The 23,767-nt window shown below is 47.8% G+C and overlaps 1 protein-coding gene across 2 annotated transcripts in view; it reads right to left on the bottom strand.

Moving 5' to 3' along the window:
• LOC119405169 (very low-density lipoprotein receptor) overlaps window positions 1–16,875 on the bottom strand; it is a 59,452-nt gene extending 42,577 nt beyond the window's left edge. Inside the window, exons 1-2 of one of the 2 annotated variants that reach the window (XM_037671977.2) lie at window positions 16,470–16,875; window positions 2,342–2,455 (exon numbers count right to left, since the gene is read on the bottom strand). In XM_037671977.2, coding sequence (XP_037527905.1) covers window positions 2,342–2,455; window positions 16,470–16,632 — 277 coding nt within the window. In that variant the 5' untranslated portion in view covers window positions 16,633–16,875. The remainder of the gene's footprint in view (window positions 1–2,341; window positions 2,456–16,469) is intronic. The other variant, XM_037671978.2, reaches the window with a different exon arrangement.
• Window positions 16,876–23,767: the final 6,892 nt, after the last annotated feature.

Raw genomic sequence — 23,767 nt, 5'->3', positions numbered from 1 at the left:
ACTATGGTAACGAACAGTGCACCGTAAGCGTCTGGCGCACCTGTTTTTGTGCCGAGAGCTGCGCAGAACAGCCTCTACGCTCGCGCACGCAGAACGCGAATAAAAGGAAGTTCCGTTGTCTATACAGCTGCGTTTTTGCGTGGTGGTCGTACACCAGTGCTCACTATAGCGTGGTTCAGGAAAAAGAAAATAAAAGAAGACGATAGGAATGGAAGGAGCTTCGTAAACACATTACGCGCCATAACTGAAAAAGTGCGGTACCCCACGTGGACAATAAGTGACTTCTTAGAGATATGGCTTGCACATAAACTCGTTTTGAGCGACTGCGTTGTTACGTGCAGCGCGCTACGCGGATACGGGGATGCGGACGTGCCCTGTGAGAACTGCACGGAATTAAGTGTTTGCCTCTTTAAGGGACGCTACGTAAGGTGAAACACTAAATCAGGTTACACTGACTTGTGCACTATATTGTCGCTAATTTCGCGATCATATAGGTTGACTATTACAAGAAAATACGAGGGCGAATGTTTCAGTCGACATTTCGCGCGGAAATCTGAGCACCTGAACGTCACTGCGACGTCACAGATTTGGAGGCATGTTTGCCGTATTTTGGCCGCACTGGCACCGTAATTTTTTTTTTTTAAACTAGATATGTTAAAGGGCTACTGACACTAGTTTTCGAAGGCGAGTTTATTCCTCTGTATAAATGTCCTGTATACAGAGATGGCTCTGAGTGAGTGTAAAGCTCGGTGAATGCTGACAAGATTATTCATCTCGACATTAAAGTCAATTTTCGCATGGCGCACTTACCGACATCGACACTAGCGTGACGTCAGGCTAGTGAATCAATTCTGGTGGCTTCACGCATCAGTATGTCTAGTATAAAAGGTACCAAAACATAAAAAACGACCGTTTTCGGAAAATCAAGCGAAATTAATTGCTATATTAATGTACCAGCCTTGAATTCAAGCTGATTCAACGTTGAGACGAACAATATTGAAGCTTTTTTTCTTTTTTAAATCCGTTTCAGAGTCGTGGTCTTTGTACACCAGTTTCGAGAAACGCATACATTACAAATCAGCCTCGAAGCGCATCGCCATGTTTCAGCTAGCACTTATCGGCACTGTATACATACATCGCCGCTACAGCCAGACGGCGCGGTCGGCCGACGTCTGTCAACTGTGCATAGCTCGTATAAGTGAAAGAGACTGAATTTGTGTGCAACGCATCATCGACTTGGGCGAGTCTGTTTATGCGTTAGTTACACGCAGCGCGACCGAGACGAAGGCAGATGGACACATACATAAGCCCTGCATGCGTCTCCGTCTTGGCCGCGCTGCATGCAACTGTTAGAATCTGTTCTCCCACTGAAAGGAGCAGTCGCACCTTCTCTTACGCAGCTCTTTGCTCGCACGATCCCGTGGTGACGCCCACCCAAAGGACTTGCTCAAACGCACCCTAAACGCGGAAATGAGTCGACGCTACTATGTACTGCAAAACGGGGGGCTGGGTTCGACGAACGCACAGCGACGACGCGTCAAACTTCTTCGACACGAGGTCCGCCATGATTGACATGCTCGCCTACGTACGCAACGAGTGCGAGCGCGTCAAAGCTGTCCTAGATATTACGCTCCTCCGTGCGTCGTCGTGAAAGCTTGCTTCCATGCACAACCGCAATCGTCGCGAATATATATGCGAGCATCGTGGAAAACAGTGGCGATTCGAAATTCGCGCGATGAAATCATTGAATTGCCATACGGATTCTGGCACCTACGCAGAATTCAGTTTCCCAACGCGGAAGCCAGCTGAGGTTAACTCTTAACGCGATTGGTCAACCCGCCCTCCTGACCCGATATTCCACCGGCTCGGCGGGACTAACCACTCAACAATTGACTCTTGTTCTCAGAATCATCGGAGTCCATCAGCGGCCTTTTTATACCTAGATGACAACTCCGAGTTGGTTTAGCTTGACCTTTTTCCTTCGTTATCTCTCTCTCTCTCTGATTCATTCATTCGCCCATCCAATCACTCATTAACTCACTAACTCCCTCCCTCGCTAACTAACTAACTAACTAACTAACTAACTAACTAACTAACTAACTAACTAACTAACTAACTAACTAACTAACTAACTAACTAACTAACTAACTAACTAACTAACTAACTAACTTCTTTAAGCCCCTAACCTGTTCATCTTCAAAGGCTGTATAGTGGCGAAATTCAACGACGCGTCAGTACGCGCTGGGGCCCGAGGACAGTATATACAGGTGACAGCGATGAACGAGCACTCAGTTTATTAGTAGTAATAATTAACTGTCCACAGAATTGACAAAACACTCACCGCAGTTCTCCTCGTCAGAGCCGTCTCCGCAGTCGTTCTCGTCGTCGCATCGCCACGTCTTCGGGATGCACTTCTCGTGCTTGGCGCATTTGAACTGACTCGTCGAGCACTGGCCTGAAGAAAAAGAAACGAGAAGAACAATATTACGATTATATTCAACGAAGTCACCGCATAGTACATGAGCTAACAACTTGGCAAATGCATTCTGGCTTCGTATAGCTTTTCTTTTCTTTGGCCACCCCTAGGCCTTGGGCCAGTGAAACCCATTAATCAGCATAATTGTTTTCTCTCCCTTATTCATGTACGGATCGGGTGGCCTCACCAGCTCCAAGATCACCCATGGCCTCCACTAGCCCTTATTTCCAGAACTAAATGATGTTCTCTCATTTGCGGATGATCCCAAATAAGAGAACAACATTTAGTTACGGTAATAAGGGTATGTTGAAGCCATGCGCAGTCTTTGAACTAGTGAGGCCACGCGCTGCCGTGTTGCAAGTCGTATTGAGCGCGACTGTATACCTTCAACTATCTTTTCTTTTTTTTTTTTGCTCTTATTGTTATCCGCATCCGACGTATTCACTTTTGCGCGGGCACTTTTCTACAAAGTCTTCCAGATAACTTCTGTAGAGCCGTCTTAGAAAACATGTGCAAAAAAAAATGAAATATTGATAAGCTGCACGGTAAATTACACCTACACGACACCGCAAAGTGCCCAACCGCTTATTAAACTGCACGCGGAAACATATACTGCGGCGATTTCAGCATTGAAATTAAAAGGTGTAATACGCGCAAGGCTAGCAGAAAACCTTCCTTGGCGCGACAAACGTGGCCGTGAGGCATTCAACTAACAGATACGGCAAGTTATCGCGTCCTCTTTTTAGTTTGCAACTATAATCAGCACGTCCGCTTCTATAGATGTATTATCTGACACCCCGCCTGTATTCGAAACCTTGGTCCTTTCGTCAACCCCCTCGTAACCCGAGATGATAACGCGAACAGCGATACAACTTTCACTGCAACGTCAAAGTCGACCTAACCCGCGGTATGTTTGTCGATGAGGATTAAACAGTTTAACTTTGTATACACACACTTAATCCTCACTTTAATCCGCAGCTATATCTTTAAAAAAAAAAACATATTACCGGGTGTTAAGGTATGCGCTGGTGTTGTCTCGAGGTATGCGCTGATAACCAGTTAAATGAAGTTCATCTGTTACTGGAACACTCCGATTATGTTCCTCAATCGGGAATAAGAACTCAACAGCGTGTAACTTCAAACGAATTCATCACTCAACGCGTTGAAACTTTGACGAGCTTTTCAAATTTGTGCGAGTCCGATTTCATCGACGCTATCGGTGCCGTAGCACATAGAAAAAGGAAGTGGCGCGTAAAATGAAACAAAAAACAAACGAAAGACGCGTATCACAGCACGCAAAAGGCCGTGACGTCACGAGATCACGCCACCGAACAGCCGAGAAAAGGAAAAAAATGTTCGCCCCGAAGCGCTCAGTGACCCAGCTATAACGGGTATGAGTCTGAAAAACAAACGCAGGAAAGCGTTGTTTGGGCGGGAATTCCGAACAAAGATAGAAGAAGCTGCGTGGGGGTTGCGGTTTCAAGGCTATCCGGGTATGTCGTGAAACAAAGATGAGATAAGACTCGATATATCTCGCGTTTCGCTTGTCACGAGGCCAATCAACAGTAGGCAGGAGGCGGTGGAGAGGCGGCGCGTACTGATCGCCGCGCTATCATTGGCTAAAATCGGAGCGCTATAGGAATTCTTATCGAAGCATCGAAGCTTCTTATCTCGAATCAACTGGAGGTCGCGCTTGGCAAGGAGTGAAGAGGCCGAGCGATAACGCGAGCGTTGCAAAACTAAAAACGTGAAACAACCTTCTCCAGGCACTCTCACGTACTGATAACAAAAAAAAAAGTAAAATAAAACGAACCGACCTTGTCGTTGGGCACCAGTTATCGAAAGATTTAACCAAATTTTATCCGAAAGAGCGTGACGGACTGAGAGATAACGATCGCTATAATTGAGAGCAACAAATCAAAGTACCGCCATTGTTCAAGTCGTGTCCTTTAGAAAAGAACTGCGTAATCACTGATCAGGAGGACAGTGGACCAAAGACAATATCACCAATCGCTTCTGTCCTTAATCCGGTTAACGCCACCGTCAGTATTGGTTATATTTTCTTCAGCGCACTCTCGAAACTGTCGCAGCTGTCACGGTCGCTGCCAACTGCCACGAAACTGTCACGGTCGCAGCTGATTGGCGATACATATCAAAGCAATATCGATTGTAAAAATTTCACCTGAGGATTTTTTTTGTTTGTTTGTTTTTGCAATTTTACGCAGAATCGTAGGACGAATCTTGGTCCAGTCATTTGCTTCCTTACGGACGTAGAAATTTGCTTTTTTTTTTCGCCCAGCAAAACATACTATTTAGATAATGACCTAACCTAATATAATTAACGTATCTACATTTCCACATTATAGCGTACAACTGCAGGCGAATATGAGTAGTTTTTCGCAAAACACACACACAGACGCACACGCACTTATTATCTTATCTCTAATCACGGCTCCTCAATTAGCGCTTCGCCGAACAGCGTCGGCATGCGTCGCACTCGCATCCTGCCCGCTCTAATATGTATACAACATCCGCGCAGATATTATGCGCACGCGCGCAACTCAGCGTTGCCGAGTATGTGTGTATATATAAATACACACACGCACATACTAAGAGGGCAGCGCACTCAAGAAGCAAGCGCAGGCAGGCGAGGCAGTTTTCGCAACATCTCATGGCACGCTTCGGAGAAGAGCTAACGAGCAAAAAATAAAGAAAAAAAAACGCCTACAGTTCATTCCCTCTCAACTCCTCCTGCAGTAGCTTACGATGTTACAACGGCACAGAGGCAGTAACCGGCAAACGACGCGAAACGGATTTCAAGTTGCGCGTTGCCTGCGCGAGCAAGCAGCGTATGTGGTCACTCATTCCGCGCCATGCCAACATATATACAGTCGTACGTTTGTGTGTGTATGTGTGGGTGCCATTATTTTTCAGTTTTTTTGTTTCCTAAATCGAGTTCGAACACTGCCGATACCGGGCGGGGAGTATTCCTGCCTTTACGAAAGTCCATTTTTGTTCGACTTGTGACTGCTGCTTGGCTGTTCGGATTAGCTACCCGCGGTCGGTTTTGGTTTTTATTTTTATTTTTGAGAATGCGGACACGTGGTGGCCGTCGCTGGCATATAAGCAGAGATTGGCGATGACATTTTCTGCACTGTTAAAAATATTCGCTCCTGAGCGAACACATGCATATGAAATTTCTTTATTTTTTTTTGGGGGGGGGGAGGGGGGGGGGCTACGTTGTGTATTCGCGATGGTCGTGTGGGAAGGGGTGTGTGATTTGTACTGGCGTAACCAGGGGGGGGGGGGGATTTTCAATTGTACATGTGTATACACACACCAACGTACGTACAACAAGACCGCCTCATCTTGCGTGGAAAGGCCGCATCGCTATTCAGTATCGCTTATTCATTTCCTGCGAGGTAGGCGTGATGCGTCACGGATTTTAGATCGATGCCAAACCCAAGGCTTCGGCTGTCGATAAACGCGCCAGGCGAAGAAGCCGCTTACTCCGAAATTGGAAGCGCGACTTGTACCCGAAAACTCGAAATCAAAAATAAATCACCTGATGCGCGTACACTGTGCTACTGCGGCACGCACAGGCACCTATAGACGCGTTTCAAATTAAAAACTCGCGTTTACCATTTTCGTCCACAGCACATGAGATATTTAATGGCGTGCGCAGCACAGCGCGCTTGAAACAAGCCAATCCACGCACTTATCTGTTACGTCGACAAAGCGTGCGCATCAAGGCGTCCAATCGAAAGAAGGGGACAGACACGGTAGCGGACGAAACGATTCAGCCGCACCCCGCGAAGCATACATAAAATGAGGCAGCACGCTATAGAATCAATCAACAGACGAGACGGCCATTGCGTCGTCTGCTACAGCCTCGGGCACGAACGATCGAAGCAGACGGATCCACTCCACACAAATCGAAAAGCAGACGAAACACGCCACGCAGTCTGTTTGTGTGAGCGCGCTAAAGCCATAACAGACGGGCGCTCGTGAGTCCGCATGTTTTAAACATCCTTCCCCCGTACATATATATAAACACACGAGAATGTTGCCACGGAACGAAAAAGGAAATGGCGGCACATATCGCGCCACCCATGCACCGCCTGCTTACTTGGTCGCTGGAGCGAGCAATTCGGGAAGCCAAGAAAAGGGGGGGAGCGACGCGCAAGCTCCTTACAGCGTTCGCTCAAATCAAGATCAAGGTCAGCTACCTGGCTATGAGAAAGAAAGAAAAAAAAAAACGAAGGCAACGTTTTTTCTCGCGCTTGGCGCTTATATAGCTCGAGCATGCCAACGTTCGATTCGACATCTTGCTGTTAGAAACACACGCACACACACCGCACACACACACACACACACACACACACACACACACACACACACACACACACACACACACACACACACACACACACACACGCGAAAGTAGAGAGGGTGAGATAGCAGACGACACGTTTCGGGAACGATCGAGCCAAAAGCGGTTGCTCGTTTGCTCTGTTTACGATGTCCAATTTTCGATCACCGTTTACCGGTTTGGTTTAGAGGGCTGGTTTGGGCGCGTGCGCGGTAGAGTGTTTTGTTGAACTGCTACAAGAATATCGTGGTCATCGTGGCGTACTCGTATGTAGACCCGTCTGGTGGGTCGCCCCGTCTGGTTGCGATTCTTGCAGGAAGATGCGCGCGCATCCATGATGAGCAGACGACAAAAGTGTGCGGAATGAACAGACGACTTTGAAATGACAGACTATAGCGATTCTTCCTCGTCCGATTCTGAGCCAGGTTGTGTCAAATTACTCGCTTTTTTTTTTTTTTTTGCGTTTAACGCGTCACCTCAACTAGCCCAACTGTTATAGTCAATCTGAAGTCTATCGATTGAGTTCAGGAGAAAGCGTAATATAAAAGGAAACAATGATGAATTGGCAAACGAATTAACTATAAGCCATTCGTCTGCTTCAGTGTGCTGCACCATTTTCAGCAGCCGCGTTACCTTGAGTTGGTTAATCGACTCTGCCACCCTTCTGGCCGTAAATATTGGGACAGATAATATATGTGGCTCACGCAAGAGAACGGAGGCAGGATACTACGCGTATTATGCCAAAAATACGAGCGCATTCAAGATCAGATTAACAGAAGTACATGTCCGCGCGCGACAAGCTTAAGATATGCAGACGATTTGGCTCTACTGCCTTACATTTCTGTTGGATCCCCGCATATTTCTCAGCTGAAAAAGGTTATCCCTTGCATGTCGCCTGTAGCGTGGCTTAGCTGCCAAACCGCCGATATGCATAGTTACATTGCCAGAACGACGTATCTGATTACAAGAGAAGCACGAACCCATTTCATCATCATCATCATCAGCCTGTCTACGCCCACTGCAGGGCAAAGGCCTCTCCCATGTTCCGCCAATCAGCCCGGTCCTGTGCTTTCTGCTGCCACGTTATACCTGCAAACTTCTTAATCTCATCTACCCACCTTCTGTCTCCCCCTCACGCGTTTGCCATCTCTTGGAATCCAGTGAGTTAAACATTTAGCGAGATTTTAATCTGCGCTCAAGCATAAAAACAGCTTGGTATCTTGGCGTTAACCACGCATCAAAGACTGATCCTGATAAGATAAAAATGTCTCCGGAATGGGTATAAAGAACAGTTTCTTATGTCAATGTCGTGAATCTGTACAAACTGGCGTTCTTTTCACAGATCTCTACTAACGATACACGCAAAAAACCGGGTGGCAGTAGACTTTTCTGTTCTGCGCCGCTTTGCATCGATATCAACAACCTAGTTTCGTTTATCGTATCGATTTCTGGGCTGCTTTCTGGATTTCTGGACGATTCTGGATACGCGCTACTGCGCATGCGCCAATCTCGGTGGCAATCTTGCGCACCGAAACGTGGCTTCAAAGTAAGAACCAGGAGAAGAAAAAAAAAAAAAAAGAATGGATCAGATACTCAATCTAACCACGTGCAGTTCTTTCCCGATGCATATCGTCGGACCATCAATACGTGAGAGCCAACTCATCCTCTACACCACTTTTACAACACTCGCTCAATACACCACGCGCCCAGCCCATTCACGGTCACGTCAAATCGCGCCACCGCTATGTAGCTAGGCCTCGTTACGCCGTCTGATAACCTTCAAAATTTTTCTCTCGCCCACTCCGCTTCTGACTATCTACGCCGGACAAGGCGACAAAAAAAAAAAAAAAAAGATAAGTTACGAAACGCCAACAACCTTCGCGACAGGAGCTATCGGCCAGGTGTGGTACAACGTGCGGAGCAGGCACGTAGCCAGGATTTTTTTTCGGGGGGGGGGGGGGGGCCCAAGGCCTAATTATTCGAAAGAAAGTCTTTTCATGGCAAAAAGAAAAAAAAATTGCCCGGGAACATAAAAGGCTGGACGAATTTCGGGGGAGGCCCGGGCCCCCCGGGCCCCCCCCTTGCCTACGTGCCTGGTGCGGAGGTCAGTGCATGTTCAAAATCGAAGCCGGTCTCGCGCCACATACGCCGCGAGCAGCTCTAGCATCTAGTCCCTTTTAAGGCGTGCACCGCGTGCAAAGCAATGTCAAGTACACCGCTATTGGTACACCAAACTTGGTACACTAAACTTGGTACTCTAACTTAGAAGGGTAGCGGCTTGGGCTAGTTGGTAGGTCATGACAATTGTTATTGGTACTCTAAGCTTGGTACTCCAAATTTGATATACTCCAAACTTGGTATACTCCAAACTTGGTACACTCCAAACTTGGTATACTCCAAACTTGGTACACCGCTCCCGCGTTCTAGATAAGTGTGTCAGAGACCGTACGCGTCGATGCTTGCGAAACGAGCGACAATTAAATACCACCGCGTCTAGATTACTCGGCAGGCAACAGTATACACTCACTACAACACCGAATGAACCGTACGCGTACACACACCACACCTCTGTACGCGCACTGATTGCACGCCTCTACGGCGGCACATTCGTTCGCCGTTACACAGACAGCGTCAGAGGCCAGAGTAGCGTGTCGCTGTAGTTGAGAGGCGCTAATCACCGACCTGATCATCAAGCATGACGAAGACTTGAACGAATGATCGAAGATGGCGTGCTCCTTCACTATAATGGAGAGACGAGGCACCGAAGAAGTCTTTCTTCAACGAGGGGGGACCTCTACATTGGGCCTCAAGTGACACGGCTGCATAAGAGACGACTGCCATTTGTCCCTCTTATAATTAGCTAATTGCTTCATTTTCCTAGCGTTCGCGCTGCGTATGGGTGAACGGTTAGCAATTGTACCACGTAAAACGGAAACTTTACTTTAGGTGCATAGCCCCCGCAAACTATGTGAACGACCTTTGATTCCACATAATTAAGGTTGAATCCAGGTAAAAAGGAAACTACCAACGCCCATCCTGTTTTAGGCGGGAAAAAAAGCAAACACGCAGGATGCCAGAGTGATAAAGGACCCAAGGAGATGTACGGTCTAAGGTAGTCTTAAAAAAAAAAAGCAAACAATTTCAAGTACGAACTCAAGAAGCACGACGAAGGTGACCGTTGCCACAACACTTATCACTTCGCGCAATCGCGTGCGCCAAGTCACTTCGTAACTCTTAATCCCGTCGCCTTCATCTTCACCTCTGTTAATTGTTTTTCTTTCATTGTGTCATATTTTTTTTTTTTAGTTTTCGTGTGGTTTTACGACACGTGCATCTTTACATTTGCCGAACGGTCAATCTTTTACGTTATCTTCAAGCGATGTCACGACCTCATCCTTTCACTTTTACTCTGGTTAAAGTTGAGTTCACATCAGGCTTTCTTTTTTTCGGTTTCCTTCAAACGCGCGAAGCTCGGTGTGTGATTGGTTACCACAATTTGCGGTGTTTCGTCTGGCCGCTTCTCTCGGACTGGACTCTTATTCGACAATGTTCTTACGTTTGTCGGCGCAGTCTGCGCTCGAGGTGTTCAGTATGTTTCTTACTGGTGCCCTCGTCTTTACGCGCAGTTTAATAACGTCTAAAAAGCTACGAGCCAAACTGCCCGCCAGAACTTCTTAAGGAGTGCTAACGTGGAGGAAGGGATAGGGGGTATACCACTACCGGCGCTGCTTGCGTATAACAGACCGGGGCGCCCGCGAGCGTCCATGGCGCGAATCCGATCGATCCGCTCGACCAGCGCCCACACAAGGGCGCTTGATCTTCCGGCGACCTCCGCGCCACGCCACGCAAGACCACGCCACGCCACACCACGCCACGGCCGCCAGTCGCCTACAGACAACATCGACCGGCGCGAAATCGTCGGACATACACACCCGGAAGCGCTTCGTTATTATCGCCATCTTTGTAATCACGTTTTGTACTCCGTCTTTCTTTTCACGTATACTGGCGGATGGTGGTAGTGGTTTGAAGAGGAAAAGGCGCCTAATTTCTGCAGCCCGGTCGGGAGCACGGCGCAAACGCGAGTAGTCGGATATATGTGACAGAATTATTGTTATTATTTGATACGAGAACGCAAATACACGGGGACACAGAGGAAAATAGGGAGATGGCAGTCTGAAAAAGGGCCACCTATAGAGGGGCACAACGCCTGCCTACATTTTCGGAAGGAGATAAGAGATAGAAGAAAGGTAGGAGGAGAGAAAGAGGAAAGAAGATAGGATAGATAAGTACGAATACGAAAAAAAAATGAGAGAGAGAGTTTGCTTACTTTTATGACTGAACGGTCAGGCGATACGATGATAGTGTTGTGCTTGTGGCGTTCCATATTGTGCCGTACTATCGTGAGTGATCTATCTATTCATCATGCGTCGAGGCTATTCGACTAATAATTATGAGACGCGCCGTAGTGGTGAACCAGCCGGGGTTTTTGACCAGCTGGGGTTCTTTCGCGCGAACCTATAAACCTAAGTACACGGGTGTCTTTTGCGTTCGGCCTTCATCAAGTGAAATGCGATCGCCGTGGCAGGGAGTCGAACGCGCGTCCTCGCGAGCTTTGATTTTGAGCTATCACGTGCGAGTTAAATTAACACCGCGCGGCGCTACCGTTCTGACTCTAATAACGGTGGCACGCGTCAAATAAGAACACAAAGGAAGGAGAAATGAGTCTGATAATCTCCGCACGACTCGACAGACACTTGGCGTTAGCAAATTGACCAACGCACACGATATCAACATATCTATGTACACAAGTTCCGACGTTATCGCACAAGCGACACAGCTTTCCGGGAGTCGGGTCGTTTAACTCTGGTTTTCAGCGAAATCTGATACGCCATTAGCGCGGCACCCGCAGTCGCGATAAAGGCCACCACCCTTGCTTCCGCTGCAAGCAGAAACTATATTTAACGACGGAACCGGAGCTTTTCTTTTTTTGACTGTGAAATAGGAGAGGTTGATGTCCGTGGGCGTCACCGCATATCTCGTTGTCGCTTAGCATACAAAACGAAAGAACAAACAAACAAACAAACAAACAAAAAAACTTGTCGCGAAGTATGGCAGCCGATGTCTAACACAATACAAACAGTGCACTGACACCTTGTTTCGTGCTCGAGTCCAGAAATGATAGACAAATACACAGACGCCTGCACAAACACAAGCTTTGAATATCCAATAACGAAGAAAAAACAAACAAAAACGGTCTCATGTAGGTGAATTCACAGAAAGTAAGCGCCCGACCTCAAAGCATTACTTCGTAAAGACTAAATTTGATGTGGGTTTGCGCAAGAAAACCACGATATGATTATCAAGCGCGCCCGAAAGAATTGTTAGAAGCGAGCGACATTTCTCGAAAAAATATTATTCATCGTGTATTGCGTGAGGTCAGTAATAGTTTAATTAGGCCTGAAAGTTGATTGCTACGTTATGTTCCTGGTTTCATGCGCCTTATTGTGAACGCTTGCTGTTTTGCTGCAATTGACATAAGAATGCGAATGAGCTCGGTTCTTTTCGATTACTGTGACATGTCGTACGGTACTTAGTGCTTGACCTAATTATATGAGTTGACATTAAGTTTGAGTCAGACTTTAAAGTGTTTTCGTGTACTTGGTCTTCGTTAGTTCTACATCCCTATGTGAAACAAAGCTGCTGCCGTTGCCAGTTTTGTTTACAGAGGTTTGCTCTAATGGAGTCTACAGTGATGGACAATTAACTGTAAGAAAATTAATACGGCATTGGAGGCACAAATTATTTTTTTCTTTGTGGAGAGACAAATCGCGTGGTAATCGTCGAAGGGCTCTGTTTTTAATTAAATTTCACAACAGGAGTGAAATAGCCCCGCACTCGCAAAATGAGCTACGTAATTATACTCAGAAAAAAAAAAAGCTAATTAGCTACTTAAAAAAGAAAGCGACCGGGAAGCTTCATTTGGTTTTGCGGCAAATCATTGTCACTGGGGTCTGTCGTCGAAAAAAACAGCCAATTTTCATCGGTTGACCGTCTTTTCTTTCTTATTGAAACCATTAGTTGATCCATCAAACGCAGGTAGATTAAATCCTCGTCATATTGGTTGACTTTACTGGAGGACGAATCCAATTACTGCGCTCATATGCGCGCACTGGCATTGATTATAGCCTCATGAAACTACCGTTTTCATCAGACCATGCACCTAAATATCTGAATCTCTTTGTACACGTTGTTATGGTATCATCAAACTTACGGAGATCCCCTACTCTAAGCATCACACTGTGTTTACAGCTTCACTGCTTCCTTTTAATAGTTGGTGGTGGTGGTACTCGTAGTAGTGTAGTAAGTAGTGGCGACAGTAGTAACAGTACACTCTTAAAGGGACACTAAAGACAAACGATGAATCGGTTTAGATCGTTAAATTGTGCTCTGACAACTCTATAATGTCGTTAATTTCGCTATCGCAGGTTTGTTAATAGAGGAGAAAATCAAGTTCAAGTTCTCATTTTTATATTTCGCGCCGAAAACTCCCCGCGTGACGTCACGGATTTCAAAGTGTACTTATCGTATTTTGGCGCCATTGGCTCAACAAAATTACCCCAAACTTGGGTATGTTAAGTCTATGGCTCCCCTCAGAGGACAATGTACTTCGTCTTTTATCGGTTAGAACTACGTAGTCCCTAGTCAGGCGCCGTCAAAACATGTGACGTCACGGCGAATGGTGTAGAAACTTCAAGGTGGCGTCGCCACCCGCATTTTGTTTTTGCGCGTTTTCTCGCTTACTAAGCGTCTTCTCGCCGCAAGCGTGGTGTTTTTTGGTATCGTGAAAGAGCACTTTACTAATATGAGAAAAATCGTTTTGCTCTTTAGTGTCCCTTTAATGAGGTCCCGCTTAAGGTACCAGATACAGCCAGGAAACCGGACATTTTCGTCCGGTTTCCTGGATATAGGCAGCATTTAACCAGGGCCTGATTAAGAGTGTATAGTAGTAGCAGAAGTGGTGGAGGTGATGCTAGCAGCAGTAGTAGAAATGGATATATTCCTCTTTGAGAGGAAACTTGCGCCGGTAACCGATTGTCTTAAGACTCGGGTTTCGCGCGTCACTTCGCGTACTACGGACCGCACAGTGACGTCACCAGAGAACTTCCTCCTATTGCCTCGGAACAGTGGAGTTAGCGCAAGCCGCGATCGCGCGACACTTTGTATAAACATATCTGTCGACGATTGCAACGCGGCGGCAAGCTTTCTTTTCCGCGTTCACCACGTTGTACGTCGTCCCGGCTAAGTGGCAAGGAAGATTTACATATCGGAATACAAAAAAAAAGAAAGAAAAAAGTAGAAGAAGAAGAAAGAAAGAGCTGTAGGGAGCCTTAATTTCGTCATACCGATAACGCGAGCTCCGCTTTTTCTTGCCACATAACGACGGACCACTTGCTGAGAAGGCCGCGTTGCTTCTTTTGGCAGCGGTTATTTGTGGAACGAGGAACGCGACAGCACAATCGCGCGGCTTACGGAAAGGACTGGCTAGGCGTTCGATCTTCGGAGAAGACAGGACGGCACAATGGTTAATCCTTTATGCACTGCGCGTGCGCAGCCAGCGCAAATAACTAAGACAAAAAGAAAGTACTACGCAGAGCGGTGTTCCGGTGAACTAACAGAGCATTCGCCGAAAGCAGGCGACACGTGGTGCACTAACAGACGGATAATCGAGACATCTTGTAAGCTACTCGGAATTGCCGAGTAGTTTACAAGACGAGTAGCTTAACGGCTCGATTATCCGTCTGTTAGTGCACCACGTGTAGTCTGTTTTTCGGCGAATGCTCCGTTAGTTACCGCTCTGCGTAGTCCCTCTTTTTGTCTTATCTTATTTAGCAGTCTTGGAAGCTACTCGTTAATTACGAGTAGCTTACAAGACGGCTCTTAAACGGGGTGAATCTCACTTCAGCGGTCTGAAGGTAGACTGCCGAAGAATAACAGTACTTGTCTGCATGTGGAGCTAATTACGTCCTGCGAGGTTACTTCGAGGTACACAGATTTCTCAAGTACACGTCACCAAAATTTCCCAGCAGACAAGTCGGGTGATTCGTCTGCTAGAACACCTCTACCTGGCTGGAACAGGCCTACCTAATACAGGTGTCAGGCGGCTCACTTTCGATCGCGATCGAATTTGTCGACCGCAATCGGTGCCTCCCCACGCATATTGCGTAGATAAAGCCAATCGCGAGCGAAAAACTCGATCCCCATCGGTTTCGATAGCGATCGAAAAGTGCACCGCGTGGCAGAAGTATCGCAGACGGCGCGAGCAGACGACAAATATTTAGGAAATTCGTCTGCTAGCTGCCCTGCACGGTTATACCTCGTCTGGGGGCAACGATCGAAGGGTTATCGTTTTAAAGTTTTGGTTAGTTTACGTTACATTATGAAACAAGGCCTCTACCGGCTTTTCAACGAGCACGGTAGCCCCCACAGGCGCGCACGTGTACCTAGAAGTGCGACGTCAGCACTCGATTCGCCAGCAGACGGCGATCGAAATCAAAGCACATAAAGAACAGAAGCGCATCGGTCTGCAACAACTAACGTGCCGGACTCCACAGGAGCGGCCGGCGGCAAGATTGGCTCCCCAGAGAGGAGATACAAAATATTAAGTAACAAAAAAGAACGCCTAGACAAGTACGAGACTGAAGCGCGAAGATGATGATGAGAAAGGGAGAAATCTCGCCATCGAGGAGGAAGAGATGCGCCAGAAAAGAGGGTCTACACCGTTTTCAACGGCGGGCAATGCCGGCTCGGCGGAGGAAAAGGCGGCCGCCGCGTTTCAATGACCCCGCGAGCGTGGCTTAACAACCGGCCGGCTATGCACTCCGGTTGAGCAAAAGCATCTGCGAGTGTTTTGACGATCTGCGGTAGTCCTACGCTTCGAAACTCTACCTTCCACAAGCTTTAGAACGAATATCGTCCCGGATTCGGCAGTTCTCAATGCATTGCAAATGAATTAATGCCCCGTTCTCCTGACGAGTTTGAATGATGCAACACCGCCCGGCGAACAGCTTTCCGTTCGAATTCCACGAAACATCGATAGCGAGTTCTTTTTATCGAGACAAATAGAATGCCGGGCGCGCGCGCCTAATTTCAAAAAGAAACGAGTACATTCCAGGGAGCGAGCAAGGCCTAAGGGAGAGAGGAGGCATGCGAGCCGGCGTCTATTTTTTTCCTTCTTTTTTTTTCTACGCTTCCGCAGTTTCGTGCCGGCAAACCGTGTGCGGTTACCGGCTACGTGGCCTAAAAAAGAAAACGCATTTTTTCTGTTTTCAAGCGCGGTTAAAGTCTCGAACCAACTGCGTGTCACGTTAGGAAAGTTCGAGAAGGAACCATTTCAAAACGGCGCAGTTTTGCCGGCGCCAGGCCCATGCCGGCGTTTTAGAATGTATGGGGAGCGAGCGCGCGATGCCACGCCTGCAGAAAGAACCGGCGCGCGCGGCGCGCCACTGCCTCCGAATTTTTTTTTTTTTTTTTGCCTCCGTCGCCGCTCACGCCACCTCACTTTCGCATTCAAGCCTTCGATGATGACGACGCAGTAGTGCCGGTGATAACAATAATACTCACTCGAAGCATCCACTGTCCGTACGCCGCAACACGCGACGGCGATGAGCACGATGGCGAAGCTCGCGACCACCAGAGACGACGTTGACCGCAGGGGCGAGATGCTCCACCTCAAGGCACCCATGCTTGTAGGAGACGCCGCACCACGACGTAATACACCGGCCATCCAAAAGGAGTTTCAGCGCGCACTTCTGAAGAAACACAAGATCCCACGGTGTAGATAAACACCACTTCACGAAAAGAATAACACAGTCAAGGTGTCGCACTGGGGCTTCTTGGGGGACAGGCACTGGGCAGGACGGCTCCAAGGAGTTGGGGGGTGTATACTTAAAAAAAAAAATGTGCGACGGAGCTCCGAAGCTCAAGCGCCGTCCGCGACACGGCTCGGTCTAGAAGCGTATGAGGGCTTTCAAAGGGGGGGTATGCTCGCGGCATCGTACGATGTTGGGAGAGAAGAAATGCCAATACAAGCGGCGGAGCCAGCCGACTCGTTCTCTCTCGCCCGCACACGCAAAACGCGCATTTGATGACGTTTGCAGAGAGGAGGACATGTCCTGGTGACGTTGCAGGTGTGGCCGTGACGTAGCGGCGTTTGGCCAATGACTGCGCAAAGGGGCATCACGCCACCGCGCAGCAGCCATCTTTTGCGTTGTTTTGCATTTGCGGCGCGCAGCACTTCGTGGAGCGCAGCTTCGATTGTTCTTTACTTGCTTTCTTTGGGTACGTGCGTGAGCGCGCGCGTGCGCAGTTCGGCGGCAGTGGCGGCCTCTTGCGGCGTGTCTTTTGAACCGGTTCCGCGAGAACCGTTTGAAGAGACACAGGTGGGCACGGGGCGTGCTTGCTTGAGGCGGGAATTTCGAGGGAATAAGTGGCGTCGATGTTTTGGCGGGAGGTGGACGAGTTGGCACCGGGAAAGAGAAAAAATAAGGTCTCCGACTACGTCACGTGGAAAAGCCCGCGTTTGTTGATAAAGCCAGGCCGCTACCACCGTCGTATTTGCGTCCTTCGCCGCTTGACCAACCACTTTCTCTTCAGTCCTTATTTTTTTTTTTATCGCTTCCTTTGAATCTTCTTCTACCTGCGCGCGCGCTTTGTAGGAGTACTCGCCCAACAGCGCTCCGCGCGTCGTGTCTGGGGGAAAAAAAAATGCATTTCGTTTCCTCGAAGCGCGTTCCATTTGAAGTGGCGTGAGCTTTTATTGGGCGTAGCGGCGCCTGGGTCTTTCGTGATTGAGGATATCTCGCACCTCCGCCGGTGTAAACAAATGGAATCGAGACTTACCGTTTCGTGTGGTTTGCTTTAGGGTAAACTACGGCGCATTTGTGTGCGGCGTTCTTCGAGCGAAGTACGTACTACTACCTCAAAAATTGGCGTTATATATGCAACCGCAGTAAAAAGTAGATAAAAAACTACAGAAATGCGGATGTACACAAATGAAGCCGCGCCCGAAGGTGCGCCGGCAACGTATGTATTTGTATGCCCCGTTTCTCAATAATTGATGCCCTCTCGAACGTCGGCTTGTCGGCGATCAGCTGTTTCTGTTATGGCAATCTGATCTTTTCTATCGAGGTTACTTCTCCAATTTCAGGTTGCCAGATTTTCATTGTTGCTTGGATATGAACGCATCTACCGTCGTTGTCACCCGTAGAAACGCTGCTAACCACGGCAAGCTTCGCTGACCCCCCCCTCCCCATTTTTCCTCATAAGGAGAGGGCTCATAACTACGATTCCTAAGGCATTTTTTCAACGTTTTTGAACGCACACTCGAACGAACCAACAAGTTCGACAAACTCTGTTTGCGTAAATAAATTGGACCGCCGCGGCACTATGCCACAGACAAAACGTGCATAAGTCGTTTTACGAACGCTGTCAAGAAATTTCTAATTAACTCTGGACTTGAGATTGTAATTAGCACCAAAACGAGAAAGAAAGGAAAAAAAAAACACTATTAACTCCATGATATGCTATAACATATTCCCTTTGAAGCTGTCGACATCAGTTCACATCGGTGCTTCATGCTGACGGGAAGTACTTACGGGTGACAAAAACTTACGTCCGTTACAGACGTCTATTGTACATTAATGACGTCAGAGGCCAGCAGGGTACCGAACGGAAGCGATATGTTTTTGTATATGGACGGACGTACACAAGTGTCACTCCGTACGAGGCACAAAAATTTACGAGCTACGTGAGTGTCATGGCAGTTGAGGTTGCGGAAAAAAACTTAAAAAAATACAAAAAAAAAACGCCGGAATGTGGTTGGACGTAGAATAAATGTCAACGATGCTAAGTCGATACGAGCAATTTACAACGGGACCTTGGAATCAACCCGTTCAATAACTCCCGACCTTTTTATTTCAATTTAAATCTAGTGTTTGTACAAGTCTACACGTAACTATAGGGGACGATGACTTAATGAAACCATGTGTACAGCTTTGACGTGGCATGTATTTCTTTTGCACAAGTGATTGCTCTTTATTACACCGGGACCATAGAATCAACCCTTGAACTTTCAATAAGTCTAGACCTTTTTTTTTTATTTCAATATATATCTAGTGTTTGTAGGAGACTACACGTCCACACGTAACATATAATGAGGGTACGACGACCTAATGAAACCATATGTACAGCGTTGACGTGGCATTTCCTTTCGTGATCGCTATTTATGTATGTGTAGCCACAACCATATGAAGGCAGGCAAAGAATAGGAAATGTTTGTTGAAGTTTTAATTAAGGTATAGCAATTATAAGATGAAGGTAAGTTAATGCGAACGTGGAACACAACTTGCTGCTGGTCGGAGACGAACCCACAACCAGCGCATAACCTTACATATCGTTGTTGACAACAAAAATTAAGCCCTTAAACTGCAGTTCTTTTCCTCGTTAGTATCTATCACGTAACACTCACGTAGCAGGAAATTTCGTATTAGCGAGTCGAACGTATGAAACGGAAAGCTACGGTTTTAGCTAGAGCGAGTACTTAAAAAGACACTAAAGAGAAAAAACGTTTTTTTCTCTCGTATTAGTAAATTACTCTTTCACAATACCAAAAACAGCACGGTAAGCGAGAAAACGCTCAAAAACGAAAATGCGGGTGGGGACGCCACCTTGAAGTTCCCGCATCAGTCGCCGTGACGTCACAAATTTTGACAGAGTTTACTACAGGTCCTACGTAGCTCCTAATCGGTAAAAATCAACTACATCACCATCTGAGGGAGCCAGACACTTGACATACCAAGTTTCAGCAAATTTAGTTCAGCCAAATGCGGCTAAAATAAGAAAAAAAATAAACACTTTGAAATCTGTGACGTCACAACCGCAGATTTCGGCGGGAAATTTAAAAGCGAACCTTTTCCCATAGATTTTCTACGGGGGTCCATCGAAACCTACGGTGGTGAAGTTAACGACACTAGCGTTTTCAAAGTATAATATTGTCAGTCTAAACCAATGTACAGTTGCACTTTAGAGTATAATCCCTTTAATGGCAGAGTACGGACATTCCTCAGTTGGCGCGCTGTTCGCATATAACCCATCGATTTGTTGTTTAATTAGACAAGCAAATTAAATATGTTAACTTCGTTTAATATGCTCACGCCAGCGGTATGTTGAGCGCGGGCTTTCCAACTTCGAGACACGCGAAATACCAATCATCGCTCCAAGCACATGACGCCGTATAGGAGCACGCAATTCAAAAATCGATGTAAGTATATGAACAAATAGAAAATGATAATACACGTCAGAGTCATCGTGTGCGATGCGGTTTGCCCCTCTACACTAGCCCCCTCCCCCCCCCCCCCCGCCCACCACACACACAAAAATAGAGAAAGAATACTTACCTCCGTCAAGCAAGGGGTGCCGGCAGCAAGCGAGCGCTCTCCTTCGTCTGACGTAAGCATTGCGTCAGCCGCGGTGCGCGCTTGGCTTGGCGTAGGACGCCGCCGGAAAATGACCTGCGCGCGCACCCCGCGAAGACGCTATTAGCTGGGAAAACACTTAACTCCAAGCGCCAAGCATTGTCGTAATGGGCAGTTGTCTTAAAGAAACGCCGGTGGGTGCTTCAGAAGCAACACTCGACACGGACCCGCCGTGGTATAACCTGGCGGATATGAGGCGTCGCCGCGCTGCTACGAGCTCGAAGATGCGGAAGATTCCTCGCCGTGGAGGCTGCATTTCGATGGGTGGGAGATGGAGGGGGGGGGGGGGTGCAAGAAAAACACTCTTGTCGCATGTTTTAGGTGTTTAAGGTTCATGCGGAACTCCTCACTACGGTGCGCTTCATAATCATATAGCTGTCTTGGAACATAAAATATCGGAACTAAAACGTTTCTAACACTCGCTAAATAGAGAGCACATATGTTTTGAGACCGCGGCATCAGCATAGATAGATAGATAGATAGATAGATAGATAGATAGATAGATAGATAGATAGATAGATAGATAGATAGATAGATAGATAGATAGATAGATAGATAGATAGATAGATAGATAGATAGATAGATAGATAGATAGATAGATAGATAGATAGATAGATAGATAGATAGATAGATAGATAGATAGATAGATAGATAGATAGATAGATCCTCCTCCCCCTTCATCTCGCTATTGGTCGAGCCCAAGCTCCGCCATGTATTCCAAAATGAAAATCAAGCGATGACTTGCTGCTCTCAAGGGCCTGCCTTTGGTCACCGCCTTTCCGCTGGGTAACGGCGGGAAGTAAACAGTTGTTGGAATGAAATATTATGGTTGCCCGGCGGCCATTATCGTCAAAAACCGTCATGTCCCTAACCCTGTCCTTTAAACAATGACGGGACAAGTTCGACTGAGTACAGGGGTGGGGCAGATCTGGCGCCCCCCTTAGATGATTAGGGTGCACAACTGACCTCCTCCCCCTCCCCCCCTTAATGCGCGCGCCTATATTTATATGTCAATCAGCTTCGCCTCCTTTCCATCAAAGCAGGTGGTGCGAGAATGGACCGAAATGCGCACCCGAAAAGTCAGGTGTGAAGCTAAGAAATAAAACCCCGGTTGGTTTATAGCAGAGTTCTTCGATTGTTAGAGACATGGCCTCCGAGATTTCCGCACGAACCTGCCGGCGCGCCAAATCTCGGAGGCCATGACGGAGCATCGCAAGCGTTAGAGCGACGCGCGATGGTTACGGACTCAGCTGCCACTGGCCGGCGGCAGGTTGTGTTTTCGTCCGCACATGCGTGTCCGTTTCTTTTATTCACAACCTTTAGCTTGCCACGTATTTAACAGCCTTTATCACAGCTGAACGTGTTTCGTTTCTTTATGAAGGTTGTTAAAGGGGCCATGGCACGGCCGCCGAACAATTTGTGGTTTCCAGCGAAAAATAGAAGTAGAGGGTCTATTGTGCCTGTACATATATAAAAAATGGACTGTAAAATAATATTTTGTAAAAAGCCCTAGAAGTCGAAAGCTATAAACCCCGCCCACTCCCGTTGACCGCCATTTTACCACGGCATGTGTGACGTCATGAACTGCATGGAGAGCAGCCGTCGTCTTCTACCAAAGTTTCAGCCGCTGCGGATCGTCCAGTTTCAATATCGAGCTGAAGAAAGCTGAAATAACGCGACTGCACGCGCAGATGACCACGGAAAAAGATCGTTCGCGGGTATGCAGACGCTCGCGCTGCAAGCGGCGCGTTACGTCGCGACTCGCGAGTGCATCAGTTTTGTCCGACTCCCGGACAACTTGCGTCTTTGTAAAATATAATCAATTTTAAATTAGGTGCTCGACGAAATGCGCTTACATTTCGCCAGTTTGTTTGGGAACGCACAAGGATTAACCCACATAACACGGATTATGATCAAAACTTTGGTGCCATGGCCCCTTAGCTGTTGCTTTATGGTAGTCATCTGGGCATTTGGCTTCACGCGATTGTGACTAAAAGTCCAGCAACCTGTTTTCCCCGATCAGCGGAAGTTGAGAACGACAAACGCGTCTGTACAAACATTCGATGAACATTCTGTGTGCATTAGAATGAAAGAAAGAGAGATGAGAAAAGAAAAGAAAGAACGAAAGAAAGAAAGAAAGAAAGAAACCAGTTCCCCGGGAACACTTTTCGGTAAAACGGTCCGCTTGCAGGAAACCACGTGACCAAGTAGCGCGTATTTGTGTGCGTACCTGTCTCTCTGCATGTTTGTCCGTTTTCTCCTGCTATAGAAGTCTACGTCACCTGGAGGAGAACACTTTCACCGCCGACACTATACTGGGACCATGGGACTGCGCGTCACATTTACGAATGCAATGAAAGCGCTGCTGCGATTCCTTATGAAAAATTCGCGAGGTACCTCGCTTATGCATTCGCTTAAGATGAGTCGAAGGCGAAAACCAATTTGTTTTTCTTCTCCGTCGATGTATTGATCTCCCCCCCCCCCCTCCCCAACAGCTTTCTGTCCCTAACGTGACTTTGCACGGCCTCCAGGATCGGAGCCATGGCAAGCTTTCTGCACCTCACCTGGTTTTGCACTGCCTCCGTGATCGGCCCACCTTTCACCAAGCGAATATCACTCGTGTTGACGCCGCCAATGCCGACGGTCAAATTTTGCATGTGATCAGGCATGTAAAGGTATACGTGCAGGCTGGCGGAATGTATACTGCGGCGGCGTCCCGCCTGTCGGCGCCTCCGCTCGGCAAGCAGCGGCACTCTGTCCACATTTCCGGCGCGAGAGTCACGAGACAAGAGTGGATAAGTCGAGGCGCGCGCACCCGCCGGCTCGCTGCCGGCTCGTGGCTTCTCCCCGACAGACGGAGAGAGGTGGTGCGGGTGTGCGGGTGAGGAGAACAATGTCCGGTTGCTATGACGATGCCCGTGTGAGAAGGAAAAGCACGCACTCATTGGTGGTTTGCATGCGCGGCAGCCGGCGGCAGCGGCGAAAGTTAGGTCAGGGAGCTATTCGATCGGCGGGAGAGGCACGTTGACGCTCCACGGAGGAAAAAAAAATGCAGTTGCTTAGCTCGGCTATGCCAGGATATACGAAGCGTTAGCTAAGGTTCAGCTGATTATTCTTAGCTTTCCCGGTTGTCAAGCTTCTCCGCTTTTCTGTGCCGCTTAGCAGCATTTGCGCTCTCCTTCTCCATGGCGCTACCACTGGCAAGCGCCAGCCAGCCAGTCTGACAACTGGCTAACCTCCCTGCCCTTCCGTTTTTCTTTTCCTCCTCCTCCTCCCTATACCCCACTGATACGTTGGCGCACGCGCTAAATGAGAGGCGCTATCAAGAGGCTCCGGCGCAGCGTCAGACGGCCACTGCGCAACGGAGGCGCAGAGCTGGGCGCGCGG

This window comes from Rhipicephalus sanguineus, chromosome 9, assembly GCF_013339695.2.
Source record: "Rhipicephalus sanguineus isolate Rsan-2018 chromosome 9, BIME_Rsan_1.4, whole genome shotgun sequence".
Classification (NCBI taxonomy): Eukaryota; Metazoa; Arthropoda; class Arachnida; order Ixodida; family Ixodidae; genus Rhipicephalus; species Rhipicephalus sanguineus.
This window is presented reverse-complemented; position numbering and strand designations above follow the sequence as displayed.